Source organism: Myzus persicae, unplaced genomic scaffold (genome assembly GCF_001856785.1).
Source record: "Myzus persicae strain clone G006 unplaced genomic scaffold, MPER_G0061.0, whole genome shotgun sequence".
In the NCBI taxonomy this organism is placed as follows: Eukaryota; Metazoa; Arthropoda; class Insecta; order Hemiptera; family Aphididae; genus Myzus; species Myzus persicae.
In genome coordinates, this window is record NW_019101460.1 from 929230 (window position 1) to 948815 (window position 19586).

Genomic DNA, 19586 nt, shown 5'->3' on the forward strand with positions numbered 1-19586 from the left:
AATGAAATTAGCATACAATTATTTAAGTTATGATGTGCTAACATCTGGTAAAATCGTTAATATATATAATATATTGTATGTAGTTAAGCACTAGAAATATAATCTTTGGGTCTTGGGTTCGAGGAGCCTCCCGCTAGGTGCCACTTTGTTATAATTTAAAATAACAATTAAGGCATTAATTAATGCTCTAGGAATTTGATCACTAATAGTATTAAATAAATAAAGATATTACGAAAAAATATATATATGTAAGCATATCTTTATTTATTTATTACTATTAGTTATCAAATTTTTAGATATTAAATATCATTTTAAATTACAACAAAGTGGGTATACCTAAATATTGTACTATTGTATATAGGTAATAGCCAATAGGTACTAAACGTACATAAATAATATATTATATTAATAATCATTCAGTTCAACGTGATGGTGTTATCACATCATTGTCCATACCCTAAACGGCCTAAACAGTCCAAACCACTTCATCCTTATCTGCTAATAATTAACAATATTTTTTTTGTAAACTTAGTAGGATATGTTGTTTGTGTTATTTAATGGGCGACAAAGTGTGAATATTGAAAGAGAAACTCACTACACGCGCTTGCACGTGGCTTAGCACGTGCCCCAATCGGTTGCACGTGTTACAGTTTAAATAAAATAACAATGTACGGTGACTAGTATTTATTTAAAAATAGCAATACATACCTATAGACTATAACCTATACAATATAGTGGTAGGGTTGCACTCTAGTATTATAGTGGTATATGATTAAAATATTGAATCAAAATTAAATTAATGAAATTAATAAGTGCCTACACGGTATGGACATAATTTTTTTAATCGTTTTTACTTGTAAATTAATTACGCTTATATTGTATTTATGATGTATATTATCTACTTGTAAATTACCTTCTGCTACATATAGACAGTAGGTTATATGAATATTTACTACTATTAATATTCATACTATTAAAGGTATATATAGAAAAAATATGGTTTATTTATGGTAGAATAATTGATTTTTTATCTTAAAAATTATATAATTTACATATAATTACATAAATATAACAAAATGCATCGTACACTTATATTTCGAACAGTGTAGTTTATATGACGACGTGACGTGACGCTTAAGAACAGCAAGCGAATCATTGATTTGTTTTCTGCTGTTACCCCTCTGGGAAAGATAGCACCTGTTTACGAACACACAAAATGTATAGTGTATAGTCATACAGCATAAGGTAAATAGAGAGAGAGAGAGAGAGAGTTAGATGTTAAACAAATGCGTCTGTTTGTTAAGTATAGTTTTCAAATTTTAAAAGTATAAAATGATGTACCATAATATTTGTATTTAAATTAAAATTCAAGCGATAGTGTACCTATAAGCCAAGACAAATAGTTAAATAATTAAATTTGATATTTTTAAGTATACAATTTGTATAACTTTGAATTACATTTAATTTGCACAAATGTATGCATTTTATTAAAATTCAATCAGAGATGGTAAATTGTAGATTCTAAGAGGAAACAAATGTAGGTACCTAATGGTTTTATAATAATGAGGGTTTCTTAGAAATATTATGTTGTGTGCCTATGACAATGTTTTAAAGGAAAAAAAATGCATTTGAAGTTAAAAAGTTGCCAAAGTAGGATATTTTAATGAAAATTAAAGATGCAGTATAGGTACTCATAATGATTTTCATTATTTTCTTGTAATGAAATAGTGATGCTGGGTTTCATATGTACATAATTTATTAATTTAATGGACCAATCATGGGCCACTAAATGTCTTACTCATGTTTAAAGGACCATTAGCTCATTATTAATCGTTGAATGATTGTACATTGATTGTTCATGCAACCCGGCGTTAGTGTGAGAGATATACAACTTTATTTATATTTTTTTTTTAATTTTCTACACAATGAAATAATAATTCAATATTATATAATGTACGAGTACACGGTATTTTTGGAAAACATCCGCTCAACTTACAAATAGTTGTATAAATGTTTTCTAAAATAAAGGTACTTATAATTTATAAATAAATGCAAGTATAACGTCTCAGAATCGTTTTCGTATTCAATGACTCATCATTAAATTCAAATGTACACATCCATATAACAGAAACCTATAGCCTATAGGATGTTAATGACAATATAAACACGAAACTTCATACAGCAGGCGGCGACTACCACGGTTCTTTTATTTTCATTGTTATAACTTATAACTGTCTATATATGTAATATTTAATACCACAATAATTTTGCTAGAGTAAAAATTATCGTGTATAGGAAAAGTCCTGATTATATATTATTGGTATAAGTACAGCCATAATCATAAATGGGTATTATAAATCTTATAAGTAGATAGATCATATAGGATAGATACGTATAATATGGTAGAAAAATAGAAAATGTCATGTTAAATAATAATAATTGTTTGTAAAATCATTTAAAACTATTGAAGTTATTATCTATAGTTTAATTATAAATACTATAGAAATTATAATTGAAAATAGTAAGACATTTGAAAATTGTATGATATTCAACTTTTACTTTTTAAACAACTTTAAACAAAAAAATATATCTATGTTGGAGTGTCTATTTTAACATATATTTTTCATACATCAAACGGGTTGTTTAAGTATTTTAAAAGGTATACAAAAGTTCGTAAATAAACAGTTCGAATAGTAATTCGCAAAGTAGGCAGTTTATTTAAAATAATATAGGTAACGTATTGATTTAATGGTACTTAATAATATATTCCTAACTTTAAGAATTAAATGATTTATATTATTTTTGTTTTTATTTACTATAGAAAACAGACTTATTCAGTCAACCACGAAAGCATGATACTGTGGTTTGTGAATCAGTTTCATTGGATAGAAAATTTAATTGTAGATAGTTAATCGTTAAAATGATAATATTATGCGTCTTTTAAAATCAAATGTAATTGACTCGGGTTATTTTATCATTGCCTATTGGTGTATTGAATTGGTTACAATAATTAGGTTACTATTTTTTTTACCATTTTAATCTACTGTTTGATACTTTTATCTAGGATAATATAAGTAACTTAACATTTTTGGTACATTGTTAAAATTAGCCGTTTTGTCTTATGATTGTTATAGGCTATAATAAAAATATAATTTTTAATTAAATTGAAGCATAAAACGGATTTGTATACTTACTAAAACGATTTTCAACTTTCAACTTTCAATGTAGATATTTATGTATAGTAACTACAAAGACAATAGATATAATATTAATATATAACTTCTATGTATTATATATAATCGTATGCATTGATTTGGTTTATTATTGAATCAAAAATATAGAAATTAGCCATAATCTATAAACCACTAATAATGTAGCCTAATATAATATGGTAATAATTAGTATATTATTTGTATAAATATAGCCACTATAGGAAGGTTATAGTATATATAGTATATTCTATATATACACAGAATACAGCACTATAATATGTCAGTTTATAGGTAGGTATAATGTATATAATATAATAAGTATATTTTATACCTGCATATCATCTATAAGTCTGTCTAAATAAAGGCGGAACCAACTATAAATACATCCTGAATTTTAGATGAGTCTGTACAGATTTTATCTCTGAGATCGTCTAGATTTAGGTGGTAGTAATATTTTTTTTATAAATTGAGGGAGTTATTGATTTTTTTTAAATGATGAGAACTTATTGAACTCTTGTTCGATTTTCTTGCGCATCGATAGAGTTTTTCACAATGGATATAATTATATGTATTGAGGTGATTTTTCAATACTTCTATAAGTTGTTCTCCTGAAGTAGGGAGTTGATTTGAGCCTGGCAAATGGTTAGGCTTAAATTAGGCAGATAAGTATGGTATACCTTCAACAAGTTTTAATTCCTACATGGCTTGATGTTAGTTTGAATTTTCTTAAATCAAGTAAATCCGTGGAGGGATAGTTACTGGCATAGGTAATGAATATTCGGAATTGGATTTGACTACTTGTGCAACAAACCAGTATATTATATTTATCACATGTAGTTTTTTTACTAAAGATTTTTAGTTCTAAATTTGTATAATAGTTATGCTTATGTAATAAAGTTCAATATTTAAAATAACCATAATTTTTGTACTTTATATAATATAGTCTATACGTATAAGTTTATTTATATTACCAATAATATATATTAAATTTAATCAACATTTTAATGGAGTTGCTGAAATACTTTGTCATTCTACTATAAAATAATACAAATTTATTAAAAAATGTCAAGTTTTATTTAGCCATATAGGTAGTGGACACTCGTCTCATGCCTGAGATACGTGTATGAAATATTGTGATGCAGCAGACTACTGCATAAGAATTTAAAATTGGTGTAAATACTTTTATACAAGTATTAGAATAAGGAAGAAAGTACCTAACATATAAATGCAGCCTGCATTTTATTATAAATATCATATTGTATGCGTACACTTTATAGGGTCACGAACTTATACGTGGGTGGAAGGAAGGGTGTATATTGGGGCGGTGTATGGGCGTGGTATCGCGACTACTCGTCCTTTAACTGGCACGCCTCGGTATATTGGATACTTGCAAGTTGATTCGGCAGTCTCTGCAGCAGCGTTCCGGTATCCGCTTGTGTTTGTCCGCGTCTCCGTGCATTGTGCAGTCTACACACTTAGATATATACCTACCAATTATAATATTAAAATAACGATTTAAATAAACCGTCTACACGCTCACTACACCCAACGATGGACCATCATCAACATCATTATCAATTGAATCACCATGGTACGGCGCACCATTATCACCCACCACCATACACAAGAGACTATTTCTTGTATGAATACTCTTCTGGTTCCGAGTCTGATGGCACGAGCTCGCTGAACAGTGACTGCGATTCCAGCAATTGTGGTAGGTGTAACTATTTACACATAAGACAGTAGTAAATTAAATATAATTATTTGTTTTAAAGTAGAAAAAGTATTTTATATCATCAAATAATGGATAAAACACCAGTAAATCTATTAAAAATAATAATTTAATATGTTTGAGTTTCGCATAATAATTAATAACATTTAAAAAATGCCCAGAAAATAAAGCAAGGATCCTAATTGGCTAGGCTCATTATAAGGTATAGTTGAAAAGAGGATATCCAAAGTGTATCGTTTTTACTTTTTACCTTTTGCCCGATTGTCCGCATTCTTATCGACAAATAACATCCAATAACTTGAATGCATCTGCGGTTACTGGTGAGGTTACAGTCTGTATTCTATGTAAGTACTCTGTTCATCTTGCCACCCGAAAAGTTAGGCCAAACATACCTATAAAAGAATGTCACTTCCACTAAGGACAAGCATGAGGCGTATTGACTTTTGATACAACATTTTTGATTGAGTAAAGATAATTGCCACCAAACAGAAATAAATTTATTTTTGAACAATATATATGGATTACAATTTACAGCTATTAAGTAAAGAAGATGCTGAGAAATGTTTTGTTGAACATTTTATACATCAATAATTTCGAAAACATAAAGAACTCAATGCATCTATGGATTATTCGACGGAAAATTATATTAATTTTGAAACATTAAATGTCCACATTCAGTGTGAATAGATAACACAAGTGTAACGTTGTGGAAAGACAACAAATGCACGTAAATGTTTCATTCCAAGTAACCAAGTAGGTACATTCTTAAACTAAACACATATACCGTCCAAATATTTATTTACATTTTGAAAAAAAAATGTTTAAAAAAAATGTAAGATTGAAACTAAAATAGCAATTTTAAAGGCCACTCAGAGAACAAGGAAATAAAGAAAAAGTACATGTAAGAAAATTGTATTCATAAAAAATCATCGTCAAAAAATGATATTTTTTCTTGGGACTCGTTTTTGAGTGGTATATACTATATAGCCACCTTATTATTTCGAACGCACTCGAGACATTTAACCAGGATTCTGAACGCACTCGGAAAACTCTCGAGGAGAATTATAAAGGTAGTTCTATAGTGTCAAATAAATAGGTATGATAAAGTGAATTGAGTTTCTCTGTTAATGGAATTGCTCCCTAAAGTTGATATCTACTAGGGTCTAAGAGGCATAGGAGCGACTAGGTTTTAAATTATTGGGGGGGGGGGGGCTGCAGCCCATCTAACAAAACTGTTAGTTTAAAATAACCCATAGTAGCCTTATTAAATCTAAATCAATAAGGGATATTTTTGGGGTGTTCTTTGCGATTTAAACCTCCTAGCTCCCCCAAGTAGCTCCAATGGAGGGTAGGTAAATCATTAAAACCAGATATAAGTTTATTAATATAAACGTTATGATGGTTATTTTCTAGTCGTCTGACAGACTTCGGCCAATAGACATGTATAGTTCAAATATAGGTATATTTTAATGGAAAATCAACGAAACTCAAGAATTTTCTTTGCCCTCGAGGCTTAACCATTTGCCAATTTTCGATCATAAAGCTGTAACAGGATTTAGCACGATGTAGATACCAATTAAAATAACACTATTGAACAAAGAAGGAGTTAATTACGAGAATGTCAACAGAAAAAAAACACCACTATTAAGCTTAAAAATCGTAATTACGTTGCCACATCTAATGTATAATAATATTATATTAAAAATAAATACTTTTTATAAATGAAAATATCAGTATATTTATTTAAAAAAATGAAATACTTACTACTTAAAGATTTGTATAGGTAACATTACAATTTAAATCACTACTGACGTCCGTCCAAATAACGTCTAGTGTAAAAACCGTTTGATGAAATAAAAAATATCCATATATTATAGATATCTAATGACTAATTATAATAGTATAATATCAATATGGGAAATCATAAAATGATTATTACAACTTACGTACCTACCCCTTGGTTATAAACACAAAATATGATAACTATACAGTGTACTCTCGATTATCCGCGGAATAGGGTGGCAGGAGATACACTAATAAACGAATTCCGCAGATAATCCGCAAAACATTCTAGGGTCTAGTATTAAAGGAACATAACATAATATGTACATACATTTGTTTTAGCGTATTGTATTTTACGCCGTTATCGAGTAATCGGCTATCACAAATTATCAGCCAATTAAACCGACAATGATTTATAATGTATTAATGGAAATATATGTATGTATATATATATATTTTGCATATATATATAGGATGTAGATGATTCCGTGGAAGACGGCGGATAGTCCACTCGCGGATAATCGAGGGTACCCTGTATAACAATTATACAATATTGCAATGTATCTAAAATTCACTCAAGTTGTATAGACTAGTAAAAACGTTAACACATAAGTATTAAGTAAGGTATATATTGTATATACATATATTATGTAACCGGGTTTTGGTTTTAATATGCAGTATGGAAATGAGATGTAGCTACCTAGGTATACTTGCCTTCAGCCTTGTACCAATTAAAATAATTTAAGTTTTATTCCGATTTATGTATGATAAAAATGTACAATATTTGTTTATACATTTACAGTACTTAAAAATGATCGAAAATGCAGTCACATTTTTTATAAGCATCTAAAGATTCAAATTTTGACAAAATTCGTCAAAATCAAATATAACATGTAAATTATTTTTAAGAATAAACGCATGGCGTTTTTTTAATTTTAATATCTAAGACTTGGAAATCGAATACAAGATTTTTCATAAGTTTTAATTATTGGAATTTAAAAAAAGTTTAGTGTGAAACCACATTTATGTTTTAAGCCCGTTTGAAGTAAAAAAAAAAATGTTGACGAAATTGGATATTCAAACACATTTATGCTTAAATGATTTTTGTTATATCTCTTAAAATGTACTTACAATGCACTTTGCAGTTGGTTCAGGTCGTAAGAAAAGTTCAAGGTGTCACAGACAAAAGACGCAGCAGCGCCAAGCAGCGAACCTGCGTGAAAGGCGGCGCATGCAGAGCATCAACGAAGCATTCGAAGGGCTTCGGGCGCACATACCCACATTGCCGTATGAGAAGCGCTTGTCCAAAGTGGACACCTTGAAGTTGGCCATCGGTTACATAAACTTCCTGTCCGAATTGACCCGCGGCACAGGACCGACAGGAAATGGCGTCACATCTTTGAACGTGGCTAAACTTACGACGATCGCCGGTCGCCTACATAGACCACCGGTGCAAGTCAAAGAACAACCTGTCAAGAAGTTTATTGTCAGAGGTAAAATTAAGACTTTAGTACCTAACTAAAATTTTCAAATTTAACTTAACGCAGGGAAGAAAGTAACACATTTAATTGTTACTCGTTCAAGTTTTAACTTAAACCATTTATACTTATATACTATACCTATATTATATACCGGACACCACAGGGTACCTATATATATTTATGACAATGGCGTAAATATGACTTAATTTGTGGTGACGAAGAGGAATGTTTACTTAACTTCCTTTCATTTATACCATCCCAATCCAAAAACCATTTTTCATATAAAAGTATAAAAATAATTTAAAGTTTTACTTCAAAAATGAATTTTCACGATTTATGAATATATCTTTTATATCTCTATTGTGGGTACCTACCTATATAAATTTTAAAAATGTGGTAAAATTCTTATTCCTTATTTCAAACTAATATTTTATGCATCCTTTTTAGTCTTATTCAGTGGCGTAACACACAAAGTTGCCCCCCCCTCAAAAATACAAAATCAGCCCCTAAAATATTGTTAAGGTAGTTTAGATAGGTAGTTTAAAAACATTAATCTGATTATACATAGGTAAATATACCTTATTTTAATTAAAATGTTGTTATATGATAAAAAATAACAATGTTCATTTAATATTACACAATTATTACTTAATGTATAAATTACAACGTTTTGCTGAATTAGTAAGTTAACAATATATATAATATTATTTAGTTTTTACTATTTATTACATAGACCTATTAACTTAGTTAATAGGTCTATGATTTATTATATATATTAGGTATATACATTGTTTATTTTGTTTTATCAAATGGGTACACCAGTCTGCTAGCCCTCAGCTACGTCACTAATATTATTCCTTTTAATAAATCATATCATAATATTATATTATCAAATACTTAAAGTCATCAATTTAATATTTAATCTGCAATGATATTACTATATTAGTTGAATTCATGTGTTGCCTTTTTAAAGGGTTGTAATGTTGCTAACTATATAGCTGTTCTTAAAATTATCGTCATTTGATAACAATAAATACCTACCTAAATTATACCATATTCGTGTTATAAAAAAGGCTATTATATTATGTAATATTAAAATACTTTCCAGAGGTCACCAACTAGCCCCTTTTCGACTGTAAATTATTCTGCTGATAATTTTTCTGAAAAATTTGAAGTAACAGAATCAAAATTCGTACTAGAAGTTTTTGAGATATTCAACTATGTTATCTAAGGATTGAAGGTCCATATGATCAGTGACAGAGGTCCCCCCCTATAAAGTGAGGAAATCATGCTCAGACACTACATGTTTTCGTCCACCGCTCGGTTTACGTCTTAATTTGAATAAAGTAGAGTACATTATGAAAAATAGGTAATTGTGATGGTAGGTAATAATTAATAATATCATATACAAGATTAATATTCATTATTCAATAGAGTTGTAATTTCCTGTTTGAATTTAAATTGAAATCCTTCAACAATTTTTCAATATTGAGGATTTCTATCCATTTTTATTCAAATGCCAATATTGTAATGTTCGAAATCCGATTATGAATCATTGATTGTCTCTGTGAATTTTCGATTCGTGTTAAACACGATAATGTTGATTGACAAACCGCTGAGCTACATCAAAATATTTCAACCGATAGTATCATTCCGTAGGTGCCTCTAAATTCTTAACGTTGTTTATTAAGTTGTTCTATGTAATCGATTTTTGACTTAATACGGCGTTCATTGACAAAATAACGACAAATCGTTTTTTCTGGTACTCGGTTTACGCGTTACATTACAGGTACCTACGTAGTTACATCATCAAAGTTTTTAACTATTTTTAATTACAGTGTAAGTTCCATATATTTTCCAAGATGTTGAAAGATGTTGGTGTACAGGGTAGGTAACCCTTACCATAAGTCCAGGGGTAATATTTGTGTCTAGGTGGGGGGTCAATATTCCCATTTGACCGCTATACTCTCGCCATAACTGCGTGGCTATATATATATGTATATAAATATATCGTATTTTATTATTTGATCAAAAATAATAAATTGATGAATAAATAACCAACTTGTTTTGTACCTAGCGGCTAGCTCAAATTACAATCGGTACCTAAACTGCTGCAGTTATATTTTTAATATTTTGTTCATATATTATATTATTATTATGAGTATATCTATACGCAATACTTCAAATAAAATGAAAACCCATGGTAGATAATATAACATATTGTAAATTTCAGGTGCGTTTGGGACTCCATATTCATTACATTCGTTGTCTTGGTCGAGGGCAAAAGAAAATTGTCCAAATAGTGCAGGAGTAATGCGAGCAAAATTATGGAGGCCTGAAGTAGGGTCACCGCGTAATTCTGGATCTACTTCAACCTCGACGAGTTCGACATCTTCAAGTAAAACCTAATAACTCGACACTCGACATAATATATAAGACGACTACTAATTATAATGTATAGATTATAATTTATAAGTTATTTACATACTTTATGTCTATATTCAGTTGTTTTTACTCCTATTTAAACATTTTTACTCTAATATTAACTGTATTATTTTTTGTATAGGCATTAGGTACCTATACCTACTTGTTTTATTATTGTTTAATATTGTTAGTTCATATAGTATGGCGTGTTTATTTTTTTTTCAATTAACAGTTATATATTTTAATCATGTCTATCTTTAAAATAAAATAAAATACATAACTACCTATTTTTTTACAATTTCTATTGTGTAAGAAACTAGTTACATATAGGTCAGTGATACAGTGTCCAGTGGTAATAAGCGTATGATGATGTTATTATCATCCCCCGTGCAATTTATAGCCCATAAGTTATAATATCGTTTTGTGGTTGGAGTAGATAGTTGATTAGTAGAACATTACCTATCGCCTATCAGTGGCATTGTGAAATGTCTTAAATCTATAACTTATAAGGCCAACACAATTTGGGACACCCACCTGCACCGATATAAAACATAAATTACTTTTTTGAGGTGGCTCAGGTTATTGATGCTCGCCAAAATATTTGTAATATTTAAGTGACTACACTAAATCCCCACCAAGATTATTCTCTAAATTTGCTGTTGTGGATAAGTTGGGCTAAATTTTATAAGGAATAAGGAATTTAAAAAAATTTAAGATAACAACAATTATAATGTTAATAATTTTTAAACAACTTTAAGTTGGAATATACTCAGTATAGATAGTTTAGAAAATCAGATTATTTTACACACATTATTTGATTATTTATAGACTAAAGAATGTACGTATACACTATACATATTTAAAAAAAACAATATACGTAATAAAAATACCAATTAAAATAAATAATATCTAGGTACTAAATAAATAACTGATTTATTACTTTTTAAACTAAATAAACTTAAGAATAATCCTTTATTGTGGAACTATTGGAAATACTAAGTTCTAGGTTATGACTTATGACTAACCTAGCTCAGGTATTATTCCAATAAAGTATATCTATCAGCTTATAAAATATATATATATTATAATATAATGTGAATTTAACTAATTTAAGAAACAAGCATTTCAAAATACTAACCAACATTATAGATAATACAGTGCAGCTTGGTCTACGTCAAGTAATGTTAACTGTAATTTTTGTCCATTGAAATTTACAAAAATTCGAGATTTTTTCTAAATTTCAAGGATTTTTTTCTTTTTTAAAAATAATGAATTGAAAATGTGGCTTGAGTCTTGAAGGATCCAAAGTTGATTTACCAACAAAATAAAATCTTTTTTCAAAATTTGTGTACCAAAAGGTAGTATCCGCCTCGCATACGCGCATTGTCACCCATACTGCCATTTTCTACAGGACTATGTATATAAATCACCGTGTAAAACAGTCATGTGTTTTAGGGGAAATAAATACATATTAATCGTGGTAAGGTTACAGTTGCAAGCTTGCAACCGTGATAAAATAAACTTTACTTTATCATGATTTTTCTATTCTGTGATACTAAGAAAATCCCATCGAATCATGCACAAATCAATCAAATCATATCTACATTCTACATTTTAAAATTTAATATATTGAATTATACTCTATTAACAAAAATGAAATTTTAAATTTTAATGTTTTCTAGTATCAGACTAGGTGTGTAATTTTTTGAATTCCTAATCTAATCGATTAGGACTTAGGAGTTTGTCACTACTTAATCGTATTAATGTCCATATTGCTTTAGTTTTCTGGTTTAACTTTTTCAAAATATGGCTGAGTTGGTGTTGGACATCAATATTCGAGGTTGGGTTTTCTTACCAATTGTACTGATTACATTTCTTGTCGGTGTCATTCGGCATTATGTGTCATTATTAATTACATCTCAAAAAAAGGTTGAGCTGACACAAGTACAAGATAGTCAAGTACTAATTAGATCACGCATGCTACGTGAAAATGGTCGATACATATCTAAACAAGGATTCTACATGCGTCGACATTACTTTAACAATGAAGAAAATGGTTACTTCAAGACCCAAAAACGAGCAGCTCCTGCTCAAACAGCTATGCCTGATCCAAGTATGATGACTGAAATGTTAAAAGGCAATGTAACCAACGTCTTGCCAATGGTGGTCATTGGTGGTTGGATCAATTGGATGTTTTCTGGGTTTGTGACTACCAAAGTACCATTTCCTTTAACTCTGCGATTCAAACCAATGTTACAAAGAGGTAATTTGCTTAATGTGACCTGTTATTAACAGCTATAATTTTTTTTTCTTTTTTAGGTATTGAATTGGTTTCATTAGATGCAGCTTGGGTATCATCTGCTTCATGGTATTTTTTGAATGTATTTGGACTTCGAAGCATATATGCACTAGTTTTGGGTGAAAATAATGCTGCAGATCAATCACGTTTGATGCAAGATCAAATGTCTGGTGCTGCAATGTCCATGCCTATGGATCCAAAAGTAGCTTTTAAAGCAGAATGGGAAGCATTGGAAATAAGCTCTCACAAATGGGCCCTGGCTGATCTCGATAATGAAGTGCTTAATGTATTATTGAATAAAAGTATTAAGTAGCAATTTGAGCTTTGAAGTGAACATGGTTTTACTATTCCAAACAAGGTGTATAAAGATTTAAGTGAAAACTATAATTGTTTTTCTTTTTTAAAATATTGCTTTACTTTAAAATTAAACTTTTTATGTAGTGTTCATGTATTTAATTTTGGTTTTGTATGAATTAAACTTATAATTAAAGTGATCTATTTATTCGTCCATGTAAAATTATTTATCTTCATTAGTGTGGTATTAATTTATAGTCCCATTAAATTTTGTTTTTAATAATCATATTTGATCTTAATGTTACAACAATTGTATATGCAATAAGTTGCATTTAAATTTGATTGAAAGTTTTAGTTATTATGGACAACACACTGCCACAATACTACTAATTTCAGTAACTAGTCACATGGTATATAGTGGTACATATGTATGCATAGCCGTGTATTGGGCCCTTTGCTATTCGTGCAAATTCTGAGGCTTTGTCTAATGTTTAAGCTACAAAAAAAATAGTACAAATTATAACCCACGAGGATGAGGTATGAAGAAAGCCTTAATCTTTGAAAATAGATTATTCAGTTTTAATACTTTTTCAAATATTTTACCAATGATTTGTACAATAAAGGCATATTACATTTTTACTCAATTAAAGATATTCGAACTGGGATATTATGTACCCATATGTCATACTATTTATAAATAGTTTGGTTGGCTGGTGGATTCAAATAGACAAAATATTTTTACCAATTTCTATGAAGTTGTTACCAAATTTGTTGTTACACCAATACCAGTCACCAGTAGTGGTTGTAAGCGGGCCTTCTCCAAATATACAATAAGTAGTCAAATTTAAACTAGTCAATATTGTTTCTTAAACGATTGAAATCACTTTTTTATTTATTTTTTGAGGCCCAATTAAGGTAAATGGGCCCATTTTCTTCGAGGCACACCCCATACTAAATTCCTGAGTACTTATTTGATTATATTGTATAATAAGACAAATAAAAGTTTCATTTTGAATAATTTGTTTTGGTATGATTCATAAGTGTGTTTTTATTGTTGAATTGCTGCGTTTACTTAGAACAATTTACAGAGTGTATCAAAGCCAAATTTTCAAAATTATAACTAGAAGCTAAAATAAGCATATGAATCATGCACAATATTAATTTTTCTAGTACTATTTAAAGCAAAATAAAAACTCTGACTTTGATCTTGAAAAAGTTCTCATCTTTCATGTCCTACGATTAAAACAGCTAACTAGTTGAATACTATTACAGGCTCGCTGGCTATCAGATATGATTGTTGATCCAACTATAGTCTGTTCAAAATGAGATCGGAAATCAGCGGCGACCAGTTTTTGTTCCGTGACAGTCAGACGCCGTACTACAGCGGTATGTCAGGCGCTGCCACGGAACAAAGCCACGCCCACAACTCGACGACCAAGGTTTGATCTCATTTTGAACAGAGTATAGTATATGGTTCACAAATTGTTGGTAGTAATTATTCTTAGTCTATGCTATTACCAATCAATCAGATACTTCTACACATACAATAAACCACTAAGTACTGTTAATTCCCAAAATATGACACCAAATACCCATTGTTGGTGTACTAAGTGGTAGGGAATACTTTTTGGGTGGGTGTCAACCAAACCAGTACAAAAACATTTTTTCTACAGGTACAATTTATATCTTCTGATTATCGTTTGTATTTGTAACTTGTAAATTAATTCCTTTATTGTAATGTGTGATTTACTAAATAAATATAAATCATAATTTATAACTAGATAAGAAATCAAAGGAAGTCGTCAACTGGTATTCAGTTCTATACACGGAAATCTTAGACATAATAATATGTTATGTGCAGTGCTCGGAATGTTCACTAAAAATATGAATGCGCCACTAGGACATTCATCTAATTTTTTTAAATTATTTATATAAAGAAAATATTATATAATATAATTATTCAATATATTTTTAACATATATTTATTAAATAGAAAATAAATTGAACACCTTCATAATCATTCAAATATAAACGTCGTTCACTTTCAATCTATATAAAACTCGTAACATTCACGTATCTTTCACTAAATATGAATATGAACGTATGAACGATGTTCTTTCCAAACACTGGTTATGTGTATAACACTATGATATTGAAGCTTAACTGATCAACTTGATACAGACTTTTAAATTTGAAATTAACACAGACCACAGCGTAATGGTTTGTATAATAATTGATATTAGAACATTACATTAAATATGTACCAAAGTATTATTAAAATTCATTGTACAAATATAAATACAAAATTAAAGGTATTTAAATCTATTGCACATAAAGTTTAATTTTATTTCTGAAAAAATGAAGCGTAATAATTATTGTATATTAATTATATAAATTTTTTAAATGTCATTATTCATTTGCCTGTTGAGACTCAAATATAGGGTATTTAACTTTAGCTACATTCCAAACAGTGTTGCCTTGTGATAAATTGTATACTAAATCCACAACTTCAGACACCTAAAATAATAAGAATAATGTAAATAAATGTAAATAAGTAATTATTTATTAAATAGCTGTTGCTCTTACAGGTACTCGGATTTGTTCCATTGAATCCCTCTCCCGTATAGTTACTGATTGGGGTTCCACCAATGAATCAAAATCTACCGTAATGCAATATGGTACTGCTATCTCGTCAGTTCTTGCATAGCGGCGTCCTACTGACCCACTTGAATCATCAATTTTATTTGACACACCTTTCTGGCATAAGCTTTTGGCTAAAAATCATTAACATTTTATAATTTTAAAGATATAGTTTAAGTTAAATTACATATTATTATTTTGTATTACTTACACAACAAAGATACTAGGGGTGTGAATTTATCATTGTCAAGCAATGGAAGAACACAACATTTTAAAGGTGCTACTAATGGAGGTAATGATAAGTACTGAAAATAAATATATTTTACAAACATTTTGTTTACTTATTTAAATAATTATAATATAATTACTGTTCTTTGCTCATCTTTTTCACGAATTTTAAATGTATGTTCTAATAATGTATAAATAATTCGGCCAATTCCAAATGATGGCTCTATTACATTAGGAACAATCTCTTCAACATGTATAGTTTTCGAATAAGATTTGAGTGGGATCATTTCTTTGTTGATCTGGAATTCTTTATCACCAATTTTACACAAAGTTAATCCAGTGGTTGGATCACATTTTCTTAAAGTAACAAAAATAATAAAATTATATTTATGTATTAAACTACTTATAATTTGTAGATAAACTGCTAGTAAAATAGAGTTATAAGCATTTCAAAAATATATTACCCATTATCAATGAATTCATGTAGTTGCTTAACTTCGTTTATTGATAATTTTGATAATTTTTCAACACACTCTTTGGAATCTTTACGTAGTGTCTTACCAATCAAACCTTTATCCATTTCCAATTCTATAAAAACATAGCTTCAAGGTTAAATCAAAAATTCATTTTATTAAAAAAATAGTACTTACCCGTAACTTGAATTGTTTTTGGTGCAGGCAATTTCCTTTCTGCCACTAATCTTTGTTTAGTTTCTTCTCCGTGTTTACTGAGGTCATATGCTGACCGATCAGCACAACCAATACACTCCACCCAACCCTATTCAAAAGTACATAAAAAAATGTATAATTACAGTTAATTAATGTATGCTTTTCAACTTCAAGCCTAAATTAATGAAAAATCCTCACATAAGAAGTTAGACACTCAGCATCCCAGCAGTCAACAGCATAATGAGCCATTTCATTTGACATGTGTTGACGAAATCTTAATTTTTCTTTGGTCACTCCAATTTTCATCATGAACAAGTAAATACGAGCCATAAAGTATCCCAATGTTTGATTAGCTACCATACCCTGATAATAAATATTTGTGTTAATAATAAATTCAGTACTTAATAAGTCTAATGTAAACTGATTTTTACTTTGGATACAGCTTCGCCAATTGTGATGTCAACAGGAGGTTGTCCATCCATTTGATTACAAGCACTGTATAACCTCATTATAGTATTTTCTACATCAATAAATTTTGAATGTGATTTATCGCTTGGATCACAAAAATGTTCTATTTCGGCCATAGTAAATTCCCTAAGATGAGTGTATTTCATTTAGTATATTAAAATTTTTTATTTTACATCAAATACAAAATATAATTTACCGAACTCTTAATAAACCAGAACGAGGAGAAATTTCATTTCGAAAAGCATTACCAATTTGAGCAGCAGCGAATGGCAACCTCCCTTGATTAAACTCAAGTAAACGTTTGAAATTGACAAATATACCTTGTGCAGTTTCTGGTCTCAAAAATCTAATTCAACAGTAAATACTAGCATAAATTTCAGAATTTATTAAAATGTTATTTTTAAACTAAAACTACAAACCCCTTTTGGTCTCCAGTAGGTCCAATCTGGGTAGCAAACATAAGATTAAAATCAACGGGTTCAGAAAGATCATTCCCAGTAGTTGGCGATTTCATGTTAAATTTGTTTACAATATCAGACATTTGCTCTGTAGTCATACCATCCAATTTAATTATAATATCTTTGCATTCTTCTTTAACTTCAGGAGTTTGTTTTTTATCCTTGATTAATGTTTCCAAACGATTCTTGATTAAATGGTCAAGTCTGAAGCATTCTCCAGTTTTTTTATCTTTCACCATGGTATCAGCAAACTTTTCCACATGTCCCGAAGTCCTTAAATGGATTAAAATACAACATCAATATCAAAAGTTACCTACACAGATTCTGAAATTAAGTTTTACTCTAAAACTCGTTCCGGTGTCAGCATTGAACAATCAATTTCAAGCATCTGTTCTTCAAGAACAAAAAAACGTTTCCATTGTTCCAAAATATTTGATTTCAATGCACAACCCATTGGTCCAAAATCATATAATCCAGCAATGCCTAAATAACATTATACAAAAACGTTAAAATTATGAATTACTGTTAGTGTTTCAGAAATCTTGACATACCTCCATAAATAGAAAAGGATTGATCATAAAAAAATCTACGTATCATAAGATCTGCAAACTTAGATCTATTAAATGTTTCTGAGGGTGGTTGCAAAGCTAACTCTTTATCGTCTAATTGTTTCTTCAACGCTTTCAACTCTCCAACAGCTTTTTTCACTTCCATATCTGAGGCATTTGATTCTTTCATAGATCTCACCACGAGACCCTATGAGTAACAAACAAAGACGCACATATCACTCATTAGTTTGTTAATATATTTATAAAAAAAACTGTTTCCACTCACTTGTTTCTTAACAGCCTCTCTCAAAGGAGCCAAAATTTGTTCGACTTGTGTATCCGCCATAGTATCGGGATGATAATTGATGATCTTCACGTGGGTAGCTGACTTTTTCGTGCCCCAGTTACTCAATTTCGAGAAATTTCGGATGTTGGTGAACAGACGAGTGTGGACACCAATTTCTCCAGCAGTAAGTATTCGTCTGATGACCAATTTCAAATTCAGACACTGCAAACGTGACATACCGAGATCAGAGTAAATAATATGGGAATATCACTGATATCATTGGTTATAATTGTGTAGTCTTTGTATACGAGTAGATGGCGTATATTTTCATGTTAAAAAAAATAGATAATAATATAATATTTTACACTTTTGTGATAATTCGCTGATAGAGAGTACGATTATAAACAACAATTTTTTAAAGGTTTTTACACATTATAATCGTGATAATGTGACAGACTTGACACTGCTAATTGCTATGGTATAAGCCAAAAGGCATGGCTAGACGAGAAGGCGCACCCTTCCCGAACTTCGACAATAATTTGTCATGCGATAAGGCATGAAAAGTGAATACTAGAGTATTATCTTATTCAAATTTTGAATTTTTTTACAAAAACGAATAGTTGTACACCAAATAGCCCTATTAGAAAAGTTCTAGCTTTACATATTTTTTACATAACATGGGTTTATATTCATAACGGTACGATGTAACACGGCTACACTCGATAATACCACAGAACAATAATACACATTGGATTGCACTTAGATTTTAAATCTTAAAAGTTAAAGTACCTATAGCAACTGGGCCCGGATGTCACAACTGCGCATGTGCAAAACATAAATACAATTATATTACTACAAGTAAATAGTTTTGAAACTAAGGACAAAAAATCTGGTTTTCTATTTCAGTTGTTTGTCGCATGCCAAATTTAACCATAAAAACAATAGTCCACAAGTTTATAAGCATTTTTAAAATGCATTCTTCCGCCGGTGCCCCTAAACAGTGTTGGAGAATTTATGTTTTTTTAGTTGGTACCTACGTATATTATGATACACTTATATTGGTAAT

The 19586-nt window shown here is 29.7% G+C and overlaps 3 protein-coding genes across 3 annotated transcripts; 2 read left to right on the top strand and 1 right to left on the bottom strand.

Annotated features, from left to right (window-relative positions):
* Positions 1 to 4179: 4179 nt before the first annotated feature.
* Positions 4180 to 10791, top strand: LOC111029138 (pancreas transcription factor 1 subunit alpha-like). Its single transcript, XM_022308010.1, has 3 exons — positions 4180 to 4926; positions 7872 to 8219; positions 10441 to 10791. Exons 1-3 carry the CDS (start codon positions 4764 to 4766, stop codon positions 10614 to 10616), a joined length of 687 nt encoding a protein of 228 aa, XP_022163702.1. The 5' UTR covers positions 4180 to 4763; the 3' UTR covers positions 10617 to 10791.
* A 1430-nt stretch (positions 10792 to 12221) lies between these two features.
* LOC111029137 (ER membrane protein complex subunit 3) lies at positions 12222 to 13259 on the top strand. The gene is made up of 2 exons (XM_022308009.1): positions 12222 to 12894; positions 12951 to 13259. Exons 1-2 carry the CDS (start codon positions 12438 to 12440, stop codon positions 13241 to 13243), a joined length of 750 nt encoding a protein of 249 aa, XP_022163701.1. The 5' UTR covers positions 12222 to 12437; the 3' UTR covers positions 13244 to 13259.
* A 2288-nt stretch (positions 13260 to 15547) lies between these two features.
* Positions 15548 to 18757, bottom strand: LOC111029139 (glycine--tRNA ligase). The gene is made up of 13 exons (XM_022308011.1): positions 18521 to 18757; positions 18238 to 18442; positions 18028 to 18169; positions 17648 to 17959; positions 17425 to 17574; positions 17192 to 17354; positions 16959 to 17123; positions 16743 to 16869; positions 16557 to 16680; positions 16233 to 16449; positions 16076 to 16169; positions 15811 to 15998; positions 15548 to 15741 (listed from the first exon to the last, which is right to left on the bottom strand). The coding sequence occupies exons 1-13, from the start codon at positions 18755 to 18757 to the stop codon at positions 15634 to 15636; spliced, it is 2232 nt and encodes a 743-aa protein (XP_022163703.1). The 3' UTR covers positions 15548 to 15633.
* Between the last annotated feature and the right edge of the window lie 829 nt (positions 18758 to 19586).